The sequence below is a fragment of the Peromyscus eremicus genome, chromosome 5 (assembly GCF_949786415.1).
Source record: "Peromyscus eremicus chromosome 5, PerEre_H2_v1, whole genome shotgun sequence".
Taxonomy (NCBI): Eukaryota; Metazoa; Chordata; class Mammalia; order Rodentia; family Cricetidae; genus Peromyscus; species Peromyscus eremicus.
In genome coordinates, this window is record NC_081420.1 from 73,586,820 (window position 1) to 73,602,615 (window position 15,796).

Below are 15,796 nucleotides of genomic sequence, written 5' to 3' on the forward strand. Positions count from 1 at the left end.
CAAACTAAAAACAAAACATTTAGAACCATCCAGAAATTATGGAGTGTGTTTGTAATCCCTGGGAATGCAAGGAGAATCTTGAGTTCTAGACCACCCTTAGTCCTGTCTTTAAAAAAGAAAATCCCTAGACCCAGAGCCTATGGCTCTCTACCTCAATGACATGGTAGAACAGATGAGACATACAAGTTTAAAAGAGGGCTGTAGGGAGCTCAGCGGATGGGTGCTTGTCTGCCATATGTAAGGCCTTAGGTTTGAACTCTAGCACTGCCACCAACAAAGAAACAAAAGTCTAGAAAAAATAAGGATAGTAAACAAGTAATAACAGATTCTAAGACCAAATTTGCTTGTTAACACGCCATTTTTAATAGTATATAATCCTGAATAAATTACCTAGCCTCTGCATCTGCATCTGTAATGAGGTTGGGTCCTATTTGTTTGTTTTCTTGTTTGATTATTTGTGTTTTGAGACAGGGTCTTACAATGAAGCCTTGGATATCCTGGAACTCAGAGAGCTGCCTGTCTCTGCCCCCTGAATGCTGGGATTATTAAAGGTGTGTACCATCACACAGGCTTTGTAATAAGGCTGTTATGAGGATAAATTAACTCATACTTATTGACATGTGTAAAAACGCTGGCATGTTGTATGTATCATATATAAGCACTCTGGAGAGCAAGACTAGGGATAGAAAGAAGTGGAACAGATTCTGGACTTTTCTTATAATCCCTCAAGTAAGACTGACTGGCGTTTTGCTACCTTCACATAGTACCCAATTTGGGGAGGGATTTGTGAAATAAAGTCTAATGATGGTTCTTTTAAAAACAAAGGACCGCAAAACAAAAAAGTATGCATATGGGAAGAGACCTGTGGGGCCGGCCCAGGGCAGCCTTGCATGAGTGGGAGGGAGATGAGAGGATGGGAAGTGAGAGGAAGCAGAACGTACCAGAAACGTGTATGAAACTGTCAAAGGACAAATTTAAGCAGTATTTTAAACACACAAACACATGCTCGCGCGCACGCACAAAACTTCCACGTGCAAAGTCTAGGTTCAAATGGAAAACCGCTCGTCTAAAACCAGAGTTACAGTAACAACAGCAAAGCCAAAGATAATACTACAAAACATAACCAATACTTCTCAAGGCCATACAAGTAATTTCCTTAAAATTCTATCAAATTAAATCTGACAATGTATAAAATTGGCAATTTATTGGAATTTAATCCTAGGACAGCAAAGAATGCTTCACATTTAAAATAATGTAAATCCAAAACCCATACAAAAGCAATGTAATTCATTTTTATTAAGAGATTAAAACAAACAAATAACCTTGTTCCTGTCCACAGATGCATAAAAAAAATAACAAAATCTACGATCTTGTTCCTTATAAGATCTCTCAACAGACTAGACAGTAAACACTTTTAAAAACCTGACAATTTCTTATAAACAGACATCTACCATATAAATTATTCATTCCACACAGATAGCTGCCCTACAGAAACAAAAGCAGGACCAGTGAGAATGATCAGAACCTGAAGGCACTTGCTACCAAGCCTGAGAGCCTGAATACACTCCAGGACTCATATGTTGGAAGGGAGAGAACCACTCCTGCTAACTGGCCTCTGACCTCCAAACATAATATGCTGAGGCACATATGTACCAAACACACAAAAATAAATAAAAATGTAATTTTTTAAAACTGGAAAGCATTTGACTATGGAAAGATCTATATATAAATGTTCATAGAAGTTTAATATGTAATTGGCAAATATGAAAACAACCTGTATTTTCAACAATAGATATACAAACAGATAACAATAGAAATCACTCAACAATAAAAGCAGAGATTCTTTTATATGGGAACAATATGGGTAAATCTCAAGGTAAGTATGCTATGTGAAAAAGGCCAAACAAAATGAATGGGGTATGGGATAGGTGTGTGAATGCATTCACACAAAATTCTAGAAAATCTGAACTATTCTATAAAATGACAGAAAACCTGAAAACAGGGGATGGGAAGGAGGGAAGGGCTTACAAAAGCACATTTTCCTTTCTTTATGTTGATGATCTCTTGGGAATAGGTGAAAAGTGGCAAGATACTATTATAAGCTTTAATTAAATGTAATTTAGTTTACCTCAACAAAAGTTAACAGACAGGCATGGTGGGATATAACTGTAATCCCAGCTACTCAGGAGGCTAAGGAGGAATGATAAAGGGTTTAAGGCCAGCCTGGGCAGCTTACCATAAGGCTACCTCAAAATAAAGAAACAGAGTGTGCAGATCAGTAGTAGAATACATGACTAGAATAATACACAAAAGCCCTAGGTTCCATCCCCAATCCAAACACACCTTAAACGTTCAGTTTTGTGTTGTTTTCCTCCCAGTGTAAAAGAAGACTTGAAAGAACAAAAGTAAAGCAGACGCAGTGGTGCATACCTAGGAACCCCGCATCCAAAAGCTAAAGCTACAGACAGGAGAGACAGCTCAGCCATTAAGAGCACTGGTTCATCTCACAGAGGACCCAGGTTTGATTCCCACGATGCCCATGACAGCTCATAATCATCTGTAACTCCAACCTTAGGAGATCCATGCCCTCTTTTAGCTTCTGTGGGCACCAGGCACTCATGTGGTACACAGACATATTGTAGGCAAAACACTCATGTACATAAAAAATATGCCCCCCCCCCCAAAGAGGCTAAGATAGCTGCATCTCAGTTCAAGAACCACCAGGGCTACAATGAGACCATTTCAAAACTTAAGAAAACAGTAGGCTTACTCAACTCAAAACAAAACTAAAAGTGATCATGACCACAATCAATCAGTAAAATACTAGGTAAGGATATCTATACCCAGATTATCTATACCATCATTACATTCCATTTGTCTGAGATTGCATATATACCAGAGGTCTATTGAGATTTTTATATCCGTGTCCAAGAACAATGAATTACTCGTATGTCTCATGGTAGTGACTGTGTGAACATATCCACTGTACTGCCAGTCACACTTTTATGTTGTATAACAGCTGATAATGATAATAACTTCCTACTGGTCTATATATTTATAACACTTGTTACCACTGTATTAAAGAACGTTACTCCTACTTTTTTTCTTTTTTTTCAGAGTAAACCTTTTTAAATGATATCTTTTTTAATCTAATGTGTACTGGTGTTTTGCCTGTATGTATGTCTGTTGTGATGGTATCAGATCCTCTGGAACTGGAGTTATAGTTTTGAGCTGCCAAGTGGGTGTTGGGAATTGAACTCAGGTTCTTTAGAAGAGCAGCCAGTGGTCTTAATTGATGAGCCATCTCTCCAGCCTAATACTATTTAATTATTTAAAAAACTTTTTTCTACACCTCCAACTGCCTCATGAACCTTGCATTTCCCACTCTTGACAACATCAATCATCCATAGGGAACAGTGGGTAGATTTATATACCATGAAGATTGATGTAGGTGTTCTCTACAATGTTGACACCACAACAAAATCTCCTAGTGACACATTTCTTAGCAGGTATATACCCTTGTAATTAAGCAATGTATGACTATACTTAAGATACATGCTGCCATTTGACTAAACATGAACCTGAAAGACTTTACAAGCTGGTACCTGTGAGATATGGTTGATGGAAGACTCCATCCTCCGAAGCTGAGAGGCTTGGATATCCAGCAACTGGAGTACATTGTTGGCCAATGCATTTATTTGATAAGCAACACTAGCTAGAGATTGGGTTGTATATGCTTTGGTCTCTTCTAGAGCTTTTCTCTTGTCTGTAGCCTGAAATAAGAACAAAAATAACCAATTCTTAGTTAACATTCATTAAACACAACACATTCTATACAAATACAGAGTCATTTTTTCCCCATTTAAAGAGCCCAAATCGGCAATATCTAACTAGCCAAATGGCATGCTGACATTTTTTTTTTTTTGGGGGGGGGGGGTTTCTTTACAGACCTTAAAAAAAAATAATCAACTTTATATGAAAAAACAAAAAGCCCAGGATAACTAAAACAATCCTGTACAATAAAAAAGAACTGCTGGAGGTATTACCATCCCTGATTTCAAGCTCTACTACAGAGCTATAGTAATAAAAACAGATTAGTATTAGCACAAAAACAGACACATTGATCAATGGAATAAAATCGAAGACCCAGACATAAATTCACACACATATGGATACTTGATTTTTTGACAAAGAAGCCAAAAATATGTAATGGAGAAAAAAAAGCACCTTCAACAAATGGTGGTAGCATAAATGGATGTCCACATGTAGAAAAATGCAAATAGATTCCTATCTATTGCCACACACACAAAACTCAAGTCCAAGAGGATCAAAGACCTCAACATAAATCCAGTTACAAGGAACCTAACAGAAAAGAAAGTGGAGAACAGCCTTAAACACACTGACACAGGAGACAACTTCCTGAACAAAACACCAGAAGCACAAACACTAAGATGAACAATTAATAAATGGGACCTCGTGAAACTGAAAAGCTTCTGTAAGGCAAAGGATCCTGTCAATAGGACAAAACTGCAGCCTATAGAATGGGAAAAGATCTTCACCAACTCCACATCTGACAGAGATAAAATACATAAAGAACTCAAGAAACTAGACATCAAAAAAAAACCAAATAATCCAATTTTAAAAAGGGGTACAGATCTAAACAGAGAATTCTCAACAGAAGAATCTCAAATGGCTGAAATACACTTAAAGAATTGTTCAACATCCTTAGCCATCAGGGAAATGCAAATCAAAATGAGTCTGAGATACCATCTTAACACCTGTCAGAATGGCTAAGATCAAAAATACAATTGACAGCTTATGCTGGAGAGGATGTGGAGCAAGGAGAACACTCCTCCACTGCTGGTGGGAGTGCAAACTTGTACAGCCACTTTGGAAATCAAATAGCGGTTTATCAGAAAATTGGAAATCTATCTAAACCAAGAGCCAGCATATACTCAAGGAACGCTCAATCATACCACAAGGACACTTGCTCAACTATGTTCACAGCAGCTTTAGTTGTAATAGCCAGAACCTGGAAACAACCTAGATGCCCCTCAACCGAAGGATAAAGAAAATGTGGTATATATACACAATGGAGTATTACTCAACTGTTAAAAACAATGATATCATGGAATTTGCAGGCAAAGGGATGGAACTAGAAAAAAAATCATCCTGAGTGAGGTAACCCAGACCCAGAAAGACAAACATGGTATGTACTCACTTCTAAGTGGAAAATAGCTGTAAAGGATAATCATGCTACAATCCACAGACCCAGAGAAGCTAGGTAACAAGGAAGGCTTAAGAGGGGACACATGGCTCTTCCAGGGAAAGGGAAATAGAGGAGATCTCCCAGGTGGACTGGGGGTGGTGGGGATGGGAACTTGAGGGATCAGGTGGAGGATGGTTAGAGGGGAAGAGTACTGAAAGAGATGACTGGAAAGTGTGTGGGGAGGGCACCTTTTCAGGGTTAGGTAGAAACCTGATGCCAGGGAAACTCCCACAAATTTACAAGTATGACCCCAGCTAAGACTCCTAGCAATAGTGAATATGTGGCCTAAACTGGCCATCTGTGATCAGACTGGTGACTACCCCAATTGTCATTCGAGAACCTTCATCCAGTAACCGATGGAAACAGATACAGAGATCCATGGCCAAACATTAGGCTGACCTTGGGGAATCCTGCTTAAGAGAGGGAGGAAGGATTGTAGGAGCCAAAGGGGTCAAAGGACATTACAAGAAAACCCAGAATCAACTAACTTAGCTCATAGGAACTCAGAGTCTGAACCAACAACCAGGGAGCCTTCATGGGACCAACTTAAGCCCTCTACATACATATATTTGACAGTTGTGTGGCTTGGTCTATTTGTGGGACTCCTAATAATGGGAGCAGGGCTGTCCCTAATGCTTTGGCTAGCTCTTGAGAACCTATTCCTCATACTGGATTGCCTTGCTCAGCCTTAATGCAAAGGAAGGTTTTTTGGGTCTGTTTGGTTTTGGGTTTTGTTTTGTTTTGTTTTTTTGGTTTTTGGTTTTCTTTTTCTTTTTCTTTTTTTTTATTAAGAGATTTTCTATTCATTTTACATATCAACCACAGATTCCCTTGTCCTCCCTCTTCCCACCCCCGAGCCTTCCCTCCCAACCCACCCCCTATTCCCACCTCTTCCAAGACAAGGTCTCCCACAGAGAGTCAGCAGAGCCGGATACATTCAGTTGAGGCAGGTCCAAGCCCCTCTTCCCTGCACCAAGGCTGTGCAAAGTGTCTCACAACAGGCACTAGATTCCAAAAAGCCGGCTCAAGCACTAGGGACGGTTTCTGATCCCACTGCCTGGGGTCCCCTAAACAGTTCAAGCTAAACAACTGTCTCAACTATCCAGAGGGCCTAGTCCAGTACCATGGAGGCTCCTCGGCTATTGGTTCACAGTTCATGTGTTTCCACTAGTTTGGCTAGTTGTCTCTGTACTTTTTCCAATAATGGTCTCGATAACTCTTGCTCATAGAATCCCTCCTCTCTCTCGTCGATTGGACTCCTGGAGCTCTGCCTGGGACCCAGCCATGGATCTCTGCATCTGCTTTCATAGAACCACTGGATGAGGGTTCTATGATGACAGGATATTCAGCCATCCGATCACCAGAATAGGTCAGCTCAGGTACCCTCTCGACCATTGCCAGTAGTCTATGGTGGAGTCATCCTTGTGGATTCCTGGGAACCTCCCTAGTACTCTGCTTCTCCCTATTCCCATGGTGCCTTCATTTATCATGGTAATTCTTTCCTTGTTCTGCCACTCTGTTCCCGTTCAGCTGAAGAATGGATAAAGAAAATGTGGTACATATATGCAATGGAGTACTACTCAGCAGAGAAAAACAATGGCATCATGAGGTTTGCAGGCAAATAGATGGAACTAGAAAATATCATCCTGAGTGAGGTAACCCAGACTCAGAAGGACAAACATGGTATGTACTCACTCATAAGTGGATACTAGATGTAAAGCAAAGGATAACCAGACTGCAACTCACAGCTCCAGGGAGGCTATCTAGTAAGGAGGACCCTAGGAAAGACATAGGGATCGCCCAGCGATGGAGAAATGGATGAGATCTACATGAGCAAACTGGGAGGGGGAGGGGGAGTAATGGAGGGTAAGAGACGGTGGGGGGGGGGGTGGGATATGAGAGCTAAGGAAAGGTTCTTAGTCCTACTGCAATTTGATATGCCATGCTTTGTTGCTATCCATGAGAGGCCTGCCCCTTTCTGAACAGAAACAGAGGAGTGGGGGTGGGGTGGAGTAGAAGGAGAGGAGGGAGGAGAAACTGTGGTTGGGATGTAAAATAAATAAATTTAATTTAAAAAAAAAAAAAAAAAGCCCAAATCAGTTTGGCAAGATAACTCAATAGGTAAAAGTACTTGCTGTACAAGCCTGGTGACCTGAGTTTGATTCCCTGAAGCCCCTTAAAGATGAAGGAGAAAAACAGCTCCAAAGATGTCTTCTGACCTCCCCGTGCATGCTGTGGCACTGGTACCCTCACACTTATGCACAACTTATGCTGAAACTAAAGGGCCACCTAGCTTTTGAGGGCTCAGTATTGATTACTACTCAGAGAGAGGAAAAGTATAACAGCAGTCACAACAAACGACACAGGATACCAGTGTCACCAACGGTCACAAGTGTGCAGAGTGTATTAATAAGTTAAAAGCCATTCAGTGTAACATTTATGTGGCTATAGTAAATGGCTGAGATAAAGGACAGGTGGCAGGGAGAGCGGAAAATAGAAGCAAGCAAGGTTTAATCAAAGGAAAAAAGAGGGAGAGAAATATCTGTTATGAAGAAGAGAAAATAGCAGATGGGGGGGGGGGGGGAGGCTGGAGTTATAACCCTGTGGTAAGTATGTGTTTGTTGAGCTCACAAGGCCTACAATTCAGACCCTAGAAGAGCCTGAATGAATGAATGAATGAATGAATGAAAAGAATGAGATTTCTCAGTAACAAGAATAAGCTTAAAAGAGGAATAGAACATAAAAACAAAATCTTAATAAGATAAAGTCTGCATAGAAAAATAGAAAGCAAAAGGGAAACACGATAGATCAGAAGAAAACCAAAGGAAAAGGAAAAGCATCCCCTGAACTGGAGTCCTGGATTGAGTAATAAAGAGAGTGAGCTAAGCAGCCAGCTTATCTCCTGCTTCTGACTCCATGGCTTTGCCATCATGAGGAACTGGACTCTCAGACTGAACCAAAACAAACATTTCTTCAATTGCTTTTTTGCCAGGTACTTGTTACAGCAATGAGGAAAGTAACCAATAACTAGTTCTGGTCATGTAAGAGAGACAGCTGTGCATGATGGACTGAAGCATGTTTTCTCTGTTGTCTTTACTCATGAGTTCTGTACGTCTAAAAGAGAGATGTGCGCATATACCATATTGACAGACTGTACTGTGGTGGTTTTTACTGTTTTGTTTACTCAAGCTCAGACTATGTGCTCCATAATCTTCTCCTTTGTATGGCTGCCAAACACACTGGGTTAGAACTAGCCAAGAGGGGTTTGTATAAGCAATGCTGTCTACCATCTGCAGGTGTCCCTGGTTAGATGCAGTAAGAGGCATGGAGGAACTAGTGGGCTCCAGCTTGACCTTTCTCTCTCTCTGTTCCTGATTGTGACAGCGGCCCCACTCATGTGACAGATCTCCAGGTGTGGTTGGCAAATCTAGAGTGGCACAACTTCCGGAAGCATTAGCTTTTCCTTTGCAGTCCGGTTTCTGCAGCTGGATGCTCTAGCTTCTCAAGTTGACTGGTTAGTACTTTCTGATTTCCATCCTCCCTGGATCTTCACTGCTTCCTCAATTATTACTATAAAGGTCAAGTGAAATTACAGAATAAATACCTTCTCTAGAAATCACACTGGACTGCTTCCTGCTTTAAATCTTGACTTTAGCACACTTTCCTTGTTGGAAATAACTACATACATTTTGACTACATGGTAGTCAAAATGAATTTTGTCACCTGTCATTGGTTCTTCACATTGGTTCTAGTTTTTCTTTTGCTGTCATAAATTGAGGTGATATGCATATTGTCTGCACTTGCCCTTGCTCTTCTTCTGGGCAAATTCCTAGAAGTGAAGAACACATAGATTCTAAGCAGTTGTGATATGTGTTGTCTGGCTGCACTGTCCAGGACGTGGAGTGCTTTGCAATCATTCTTTTTAAGAAGAACTAAAATTGTTTGGGAAGTGAATTAGTTGACAGCAAAGGACCAAGTGGAAGGAAAGCCAGTATCTTGGGCTAAAATGAGATCTTTTATATGAACAATACATAAATATATACTAAGTCAGGTATTTAGAGGAGTTTGAGAGGGGCATGACGATAGATTGTCCTTCCAGGCAAAAGGTTTAGCTGTCCACAGGGGCCTGAATCTGCCCTCCCTGGTTCACATGGAAGACTTCCTAAGGGAATTGGGGGCTGGCATGTTATCTGTGCTGTGTGACTGAAGGGGAATGGATGTGCATAACTTAGGTCACATGATGGGGGCACTGTTTCCCTGGGCAAGGGAGTGGGAGACCTGGCTAGTGGGTGACCTGTACAACCTGACAGCAGCTAGGCTGCTGACCGCCAGGTGGCGGTGTTGTGAGTGCACACTGGTGGAGGTGGGCTCTGCGGCCTTGCTTATAGTCAGTCCTCTTTATTAGGGCCTGTCTATCTAACAGTGAATTTTGTTTTGTTGGGGTTTTGTTTGTTTGTTTGTTTATTTGTTTTCATGGGAGGTCTCACTTTGTAGCTGAGGCTGGCTTGGTATTTGCTATTGTATCCCAGGCTGGCCTTGAACCTATTTGTAATTTTTAAATGTACTTGCTCTTTCTAAAATAGGGTTTCCCTAGATTGTGTCCTAAGACTTTTAAAGTATAAATGCATTGTGATACTGGTGATAAAGGGATTTTTTGGGTTGTAACTATGATAAAACTTAAAATTTCAGAGCTGTGTTATCTGTCTATTAGAAATGCCAGGAAGATATAAATTGACTACAAAGGTTTCAAAGCGTTTGGGAATACAGTTAAAGATGAAGACAGGTTAAATGTAGCTGTAGTTGACTGTTCTGTGTAAGCTTTCCAGTTAAAGAACAGACTATGCCACAAATCCTATTCCCATCCCATGCCTCCATTTTTTCTTTTCTTTTTCTTTTCCTTTTTCTTTTGTGAGGCAGGTTCTCCAGTGTTGCCCAGGCTGTCCTCAAATCTGGTCATCTTCCTACCTCCCAAATGCTTGATTATAGTTGTGTACTATGACTCCTGGTTTGTGTTAACTCTCTGATGAGCAGTCATGACAAGGATGTTTTCTCTTTTGGAAGTCAGGTACTGACATACTAAACGGGAGAAAGATTTCACCCGCAGGTGGAGAAAGAAGAAAGGCAGGTGGAGTAAGGGTATGGACGGGAGTTGGTACCCAACGGAAAGGAGGAAGGAAGGGAGACAGAGGATGCAGAAGAGTGAGGTTGCTTACAACCAGCCTTTTTTATTTCATGCAGTGAAAATAAGGTTTGGTTTGGTTTTTTTCTTTTCCTTTGAAGAAGCCATGAGGGGACAGAAAGGGAAGCAGATTTACTATTAAAAGTTTCTACTCCAGCTAGCAGATCCTAATTTAGTAAGTATGATTTCTGCAGGTGGATAAGGAAGGAGGAAGAAGAAAATTGGTAATGGTTGAGATGATCACAGAGTTCAGTTATCTAAGGAATTTCCTGTATGGTTTATTTTAAGTGCATTCACTGTGTTGCTTATTTTAAGTGCAGCTATTTTAAACAATTAACTTTTCTTTTAAAGCTGTGTATGTTTGACTCCCTTTAAGAGGCCTTCATCCATTGTACAAGACAGGGATGATAAATGGGCTTCCTATCAGAAGTCAATCCCAGTGCCGTCAGTTAACAGGGAGCCTACTGTAGTTAATGCTGGTCTTAGTTCTGTGGATACATTCTTAGTTGTCTATAGTCTGTGATCCGTTTTGTTCTCTCCTTGGGCATGCTAAGGTGATTGGTTGGTGACTATAAGGAAGCTACAAACAAAATAACTAGCAGCAGTCATTTTCTGCAAATTTGCTGTTCAAATTTATAGTTTTTATGAGTGGAAACTAATAGTGACTTGAAAGGCATTCTCCAGCAAGGTGTTACATCTACACATGGCTTTTTTTTGCTTGTTTTGTTTTATGGGTTTTTTTGGGACAGGGTCTCTCTGTTCAGCCCTGTCTGTCCTGGAACTCTGTAGACCAGGCTGGCTTCAAACTCAAGAGATCTGCCTGCTCCTGCCTCCCAAGTGCTGGGATTAAAGGCGTGCACCACCACCACCTAGCCACACATGGCTTTTGAATGCTTGAAATATTGCAAGTCAGAGAAAAATGAAAAAAAAAATTTTTTTTCTGTTGTGAGGAGTGAGATCTCATACAACCCAGGTTGGTTTCGAACTCGCTGTGTAACCAAGGACAACTCTGAATTTGACACTTTTGATTTACTCTTGAGTTGAATGCTAGCACCACAGGTATGTACCACCACTCCTAGCTGGTAATTTTTTTTTTTTTAATGGTTCAGGATATAGCAGCCAGGCCTTTATGTATGCTAGGGAAGCACACTACTAACTGAGCTAAATTCCCAGCCCCCATGAAAATGAAGTTTAAAATTTAGCTACTTTGATGGAGCTGAAGACATGGCTCAGCAGTTAAGAGTACTTGCTGTTCTTGCAAAAGAACTTAGTTCGATGGCCAGCATCCATACATGGTGGCTCACAACTGTCTGGGTACCAGGCATATGTGTGTGTGTGTGTGTGTGTGTGTGTGTGTGTGTGTGCGCGCGCGCGCGCGCGCGCGCGCGTGTGAGTACACATGCAGGCAAAATATTTGTACAAATAAAATAAAAATTACTCTCAAAAACTTAATTTCTTTTTTTGGTATTTCAAGACAGGGTTTCTCTGTGTAGTTCTGATGTCTGTCCTGGATCTCACTCTGTAGATCAGGCTGGCCTCGAACTCTCAGAGATCTGCCTGGCTCTGTCTCCTGAGTGCTGGGATTAAAGGCGTGCACACCACCACCACCACCCGTCAAAACTTAATTTCTTGAGATACATCATTTTTTATTGTTGCCAGTGATCTACAAAGTTTCTATTTTCTCTATATCACTGCTAACACTTTCTAATACTTAAAAAAAATTGAGATTATATTATTAATTATATTTCTTCTTTTCCTTTGCTCCCTCCAAACCTTTCTCCTATATGCCTCTCCCTGCTCTACTTCAGATTCACGGCCATTTTTAAAATCAACTGTTAGTTACTACATGTGTATATGTATACATATATACATATGTATTCCTAAAAATAACCTGTTGAGCCCATAAAATGTTACTTGTATGCATGTCTTCAGGCTCACCACCCGGAACTGAACAACCAGTTGTTGTACTCTTCCCTGACTTTAAAATTTAAAATGGAAGCTCTGTAAAATACTGTCTTTGCTTGATTTAAGTATGACATTATTGTTTGTCTGCATTGTACTGCACTGTACTTTATTGCAGCAGAATGAAAGGTTCTTATGTGTAGGTTTATAAGTAGAATCATTTCTATTAACATTTAATTGACTGTACATAGTTATATGATTCTATAATAAAGAAAACTGGAAAATAAAATACAAGTTTTTACATGAGAGGAAAGGAGAACTAGACGTTAGCCCATAGTCCTTCCACTCCTGTGATGGAAAAATATGTGTGGTCTGTAAATTGAAAGCTAAAGAAACGGGCAGATGAAATTCTACAATATAACGGATGGCTGAAAATATTTACCTTATTCAAGTTTAAGTCTACCTGGTTTTGTAGACAAATGTTTATTTTGCCTTTTTAACTGTAGAAAACCCATACTACCACCACTACCACCCCCAGAGTTCTGAATTTTGATTCTAGAACTAATGTCCTTGTACATTCTAGACAAGTGCTCTACCATGCAACAAAATTCCTAGCCTAGATTCTGTGTTTTAATGCAAAAAGACTTTGCTTTTAATAGTGTGAATGGCTACTTCTATTCAAGTCTATTGAAAATTGTATTTGTATTCCTAGCCACTAAAAGAGCAAGAAAAAGAAAGACAATTTCAAAGGAAAATGTAAACTTGTTTTACACTGATAGCATAATTGTTTAAACATCTTAAGTAATCTATAAAAAGTGGCTAAAGTTAATAAATGAATTTAGAAACACTGCAGAATCACAAGACTAGTGTTTTAAAGTCAGTTATCTATAAACTTATCCGTAATCCCAAGACTCATCAGAATAGCTCCAAACTTTTTTCAAATTACTCTCCCATCTAATTTATTATCATTACTGTGTGTATGTACTTTGTATCTTGCATCATTTGTTGTGACTGCTGTTATACTTTTCCTCTTCTCTGAGTGGTAATCAATACTGAGCCCTCAAAAGCTAGGTGGCTCTTTAATTTCAGCAAGCTAGAGATGGAGGTGGACAGATCTCTGTGAATTGGAGGCCAGCCTGATCTACAAAGTAATTTTCAGGCTAGGCCACTCAGTAAAGAATCTCAAATAAAAGTCAAAGAGATCTACAAATCAAAGACACAGATCACAATAAAAAAAAAATTAAAAAAGCAAGGCAACATGACTCCTCATAAAACACGTAACTCAATCAGTAAACTCAAAAACTGAAATGGGTTAAATGTTGGATAGATGAAGACCTCACATTTCTAGGCAAAAAAAGGAAGATATACAAATGAGCAGATGAATGAAGAAATTAATCCAGAACCTAGACAGGAAATACAGCACTGGAGAAGAGAGTCACCAAATGAAGGAGAAAATCATCAACATGGATAAGACGGTCAGTACCATGCTTTTAAAAATTCAGAAAGGAAATGTTTTAAGGGAAAGAAAAAACTGTGGAAATGAAAACTAAATGAATTAAATTAAAACATAATGGAGTCTCACCAGGAACAAGCAGGGAAAAAATGAACAGAATCAAGGATAAAAGAAAAGATTTAGGAAATACTATATTTAAACAGCAATAAAGGAAAACAACACTGAATAAGCATAACCCAAACATCCAAGAATTTCAAGATAGAATCAACAGACCAAAACTAATAACCAAGAAAGGAAGGAAGGGAGGGAGGGAGGGAGGGAAGGAGGGAGGGAGGGAGGGAGGGAAGAAGGAAGGAAGGAAGGAAGGAAGGAAGGAAGGAAGGAAGGAAGGAAGGAAGGAAGGAACTATTAAAAGGCCTAAGAGTAAATGAATGCCAACCAGAATTGCAAGATCACCAACTCTGTCTCATAAAATAGACTGACTGAGAAATAAGGGCATCAAGATAAGAACAAAACAATGCAGTTTATATCCACCAAGCCAAGCCAGCACTGAGGTATACTTTAAAAGAACCACTGCATTCAACAGTGTAAAAGAGGAAATCCCTAATACTAACAGGGAAGAAAGAAAAGAAGAAACAGCAATTCAACCAACTAGAAAATCAACATAACTACAATAACAAACCTCTCTCAACAATAACCTTAAATGTAAACAGGCTGAACTCACCAATAAAAAGATACAAATTAGCACACAGTACTTAAAAACAGATCCAGTAGCCCCAGCAGCCAGCCAGCAGGTAGTAGAGTCCTGTGGGCAGGCTCCATCACCACCTCCACCCCTTGGACTCTGTACCCTACAAGACCCACTCCACCACCCAAACCCATCAAACCCATCATCCTCCCCCTGGCCAAACACCCACCCCAACATCAGCAGCCCCCACAGGCACAAGCACCACCTGCACCAATTGGATGAAGAGCAGCCTCCTGGTAAATAGCCCTCTCCAGCAACATCAGCAGACCCTTCAGGCACAAGTGCCACCCACACCAGTTGAAAAACAGACCACACAGGCACAGGCACAACCCACACCAGTTGGAAGAACAGACCCCACAGGCACAAGTAAAGCCCACACCAGCCAAAAGAACTGGACATACGCTAGATCTAGGCACCCAAACTCCCACAAACCTCAGTTGAGATAACCCTACTCGATCTGACAACCAGCCTATCACCAGAACCTTGGCCATTCAGGCCAAAAGACAATAAAGGAACAAAGATCCATCCAATAAAGATATCACAAGACTCAACACCTGTTCCTATAACTATCCCAAACCCAGACTGGTAAATGGCAGTATAAGAATACATTCAACAACATAAAGAGCAATATGGCACCACCAGAACCTAGTAATTCTACAACAGCAAGACCTGAACATCTCAATGCAGATGAAGCAGAAGAAAATGACCTTAAAAATAACTTTATGAAGACGATAGGGACCCTTAAAGAAAAGAAGAAAAATTCCCTTAAAGAAATTGAGGAAAAGACAAAAAAAAAAAAAAAAAAAAAAAAAAAAAGAAGAACTGGAAGAAATCAATAAATCTTTTAAAGAAAGCCAAGAAAAAAACAAATAGGTAAAGGAAACAAACAGTTCAAGACTTGAAAATTGAAATAGGGGCAATAAAGAAAACACAAACTGAGGGAATTTTGGAAATGGAAGATCCTGGTAAACGAACAGGAACTACAGATGCAAGCATAACCAACAGAATACAAGAGTTGGAAGAGAGAATCTCAAGCATTGAAGATACAATAGAGGAAATAGAGTCATCAGGCAAAGAAATTCTAACACAAAACTGCTGTGGAATGTTCTGTATGGCAAATGTGTTGCTGATTGGTCAATAAATAAATCACTGATTGGCCAGTGGCCAGGCAGGAAGTATAGGCGAGACAAGGAGGAGAATAAAGCTGGGAAGTGGAAGGCTGAGAGAGAGACACTGCCAGCCGCT

At 40.1% G+C, this 15,796-nt stretch overlaps 1 protein-coding gene across 10 annotated transcripts in view; it reads right to left on the minus strand.

Moving 5' to 3' along the window:
* Abi1 (abl interactor 1) overlaps nucleotides 1-15,796 on the minus strand; it is a 92,660-nt gene that overhangs the window by 46,172 nt on the left and 30,692 nt on the right. For all 10 annotated transcript variants that reach the window (XM_059263687.1, XM_059263686.1, XM_059263685.1 and 7 more), the window contains exon 2: nucleotides 3,606-3,773. In XM_059263687.1, coding sequence (XP_059119670.1) covers nucleotides 3,606-3,773 — 168 coding nt within the window. The remainder of the gene's footprint in view (nucleotides 1-3,605; nucleotides 3,774-15,796) is intronic.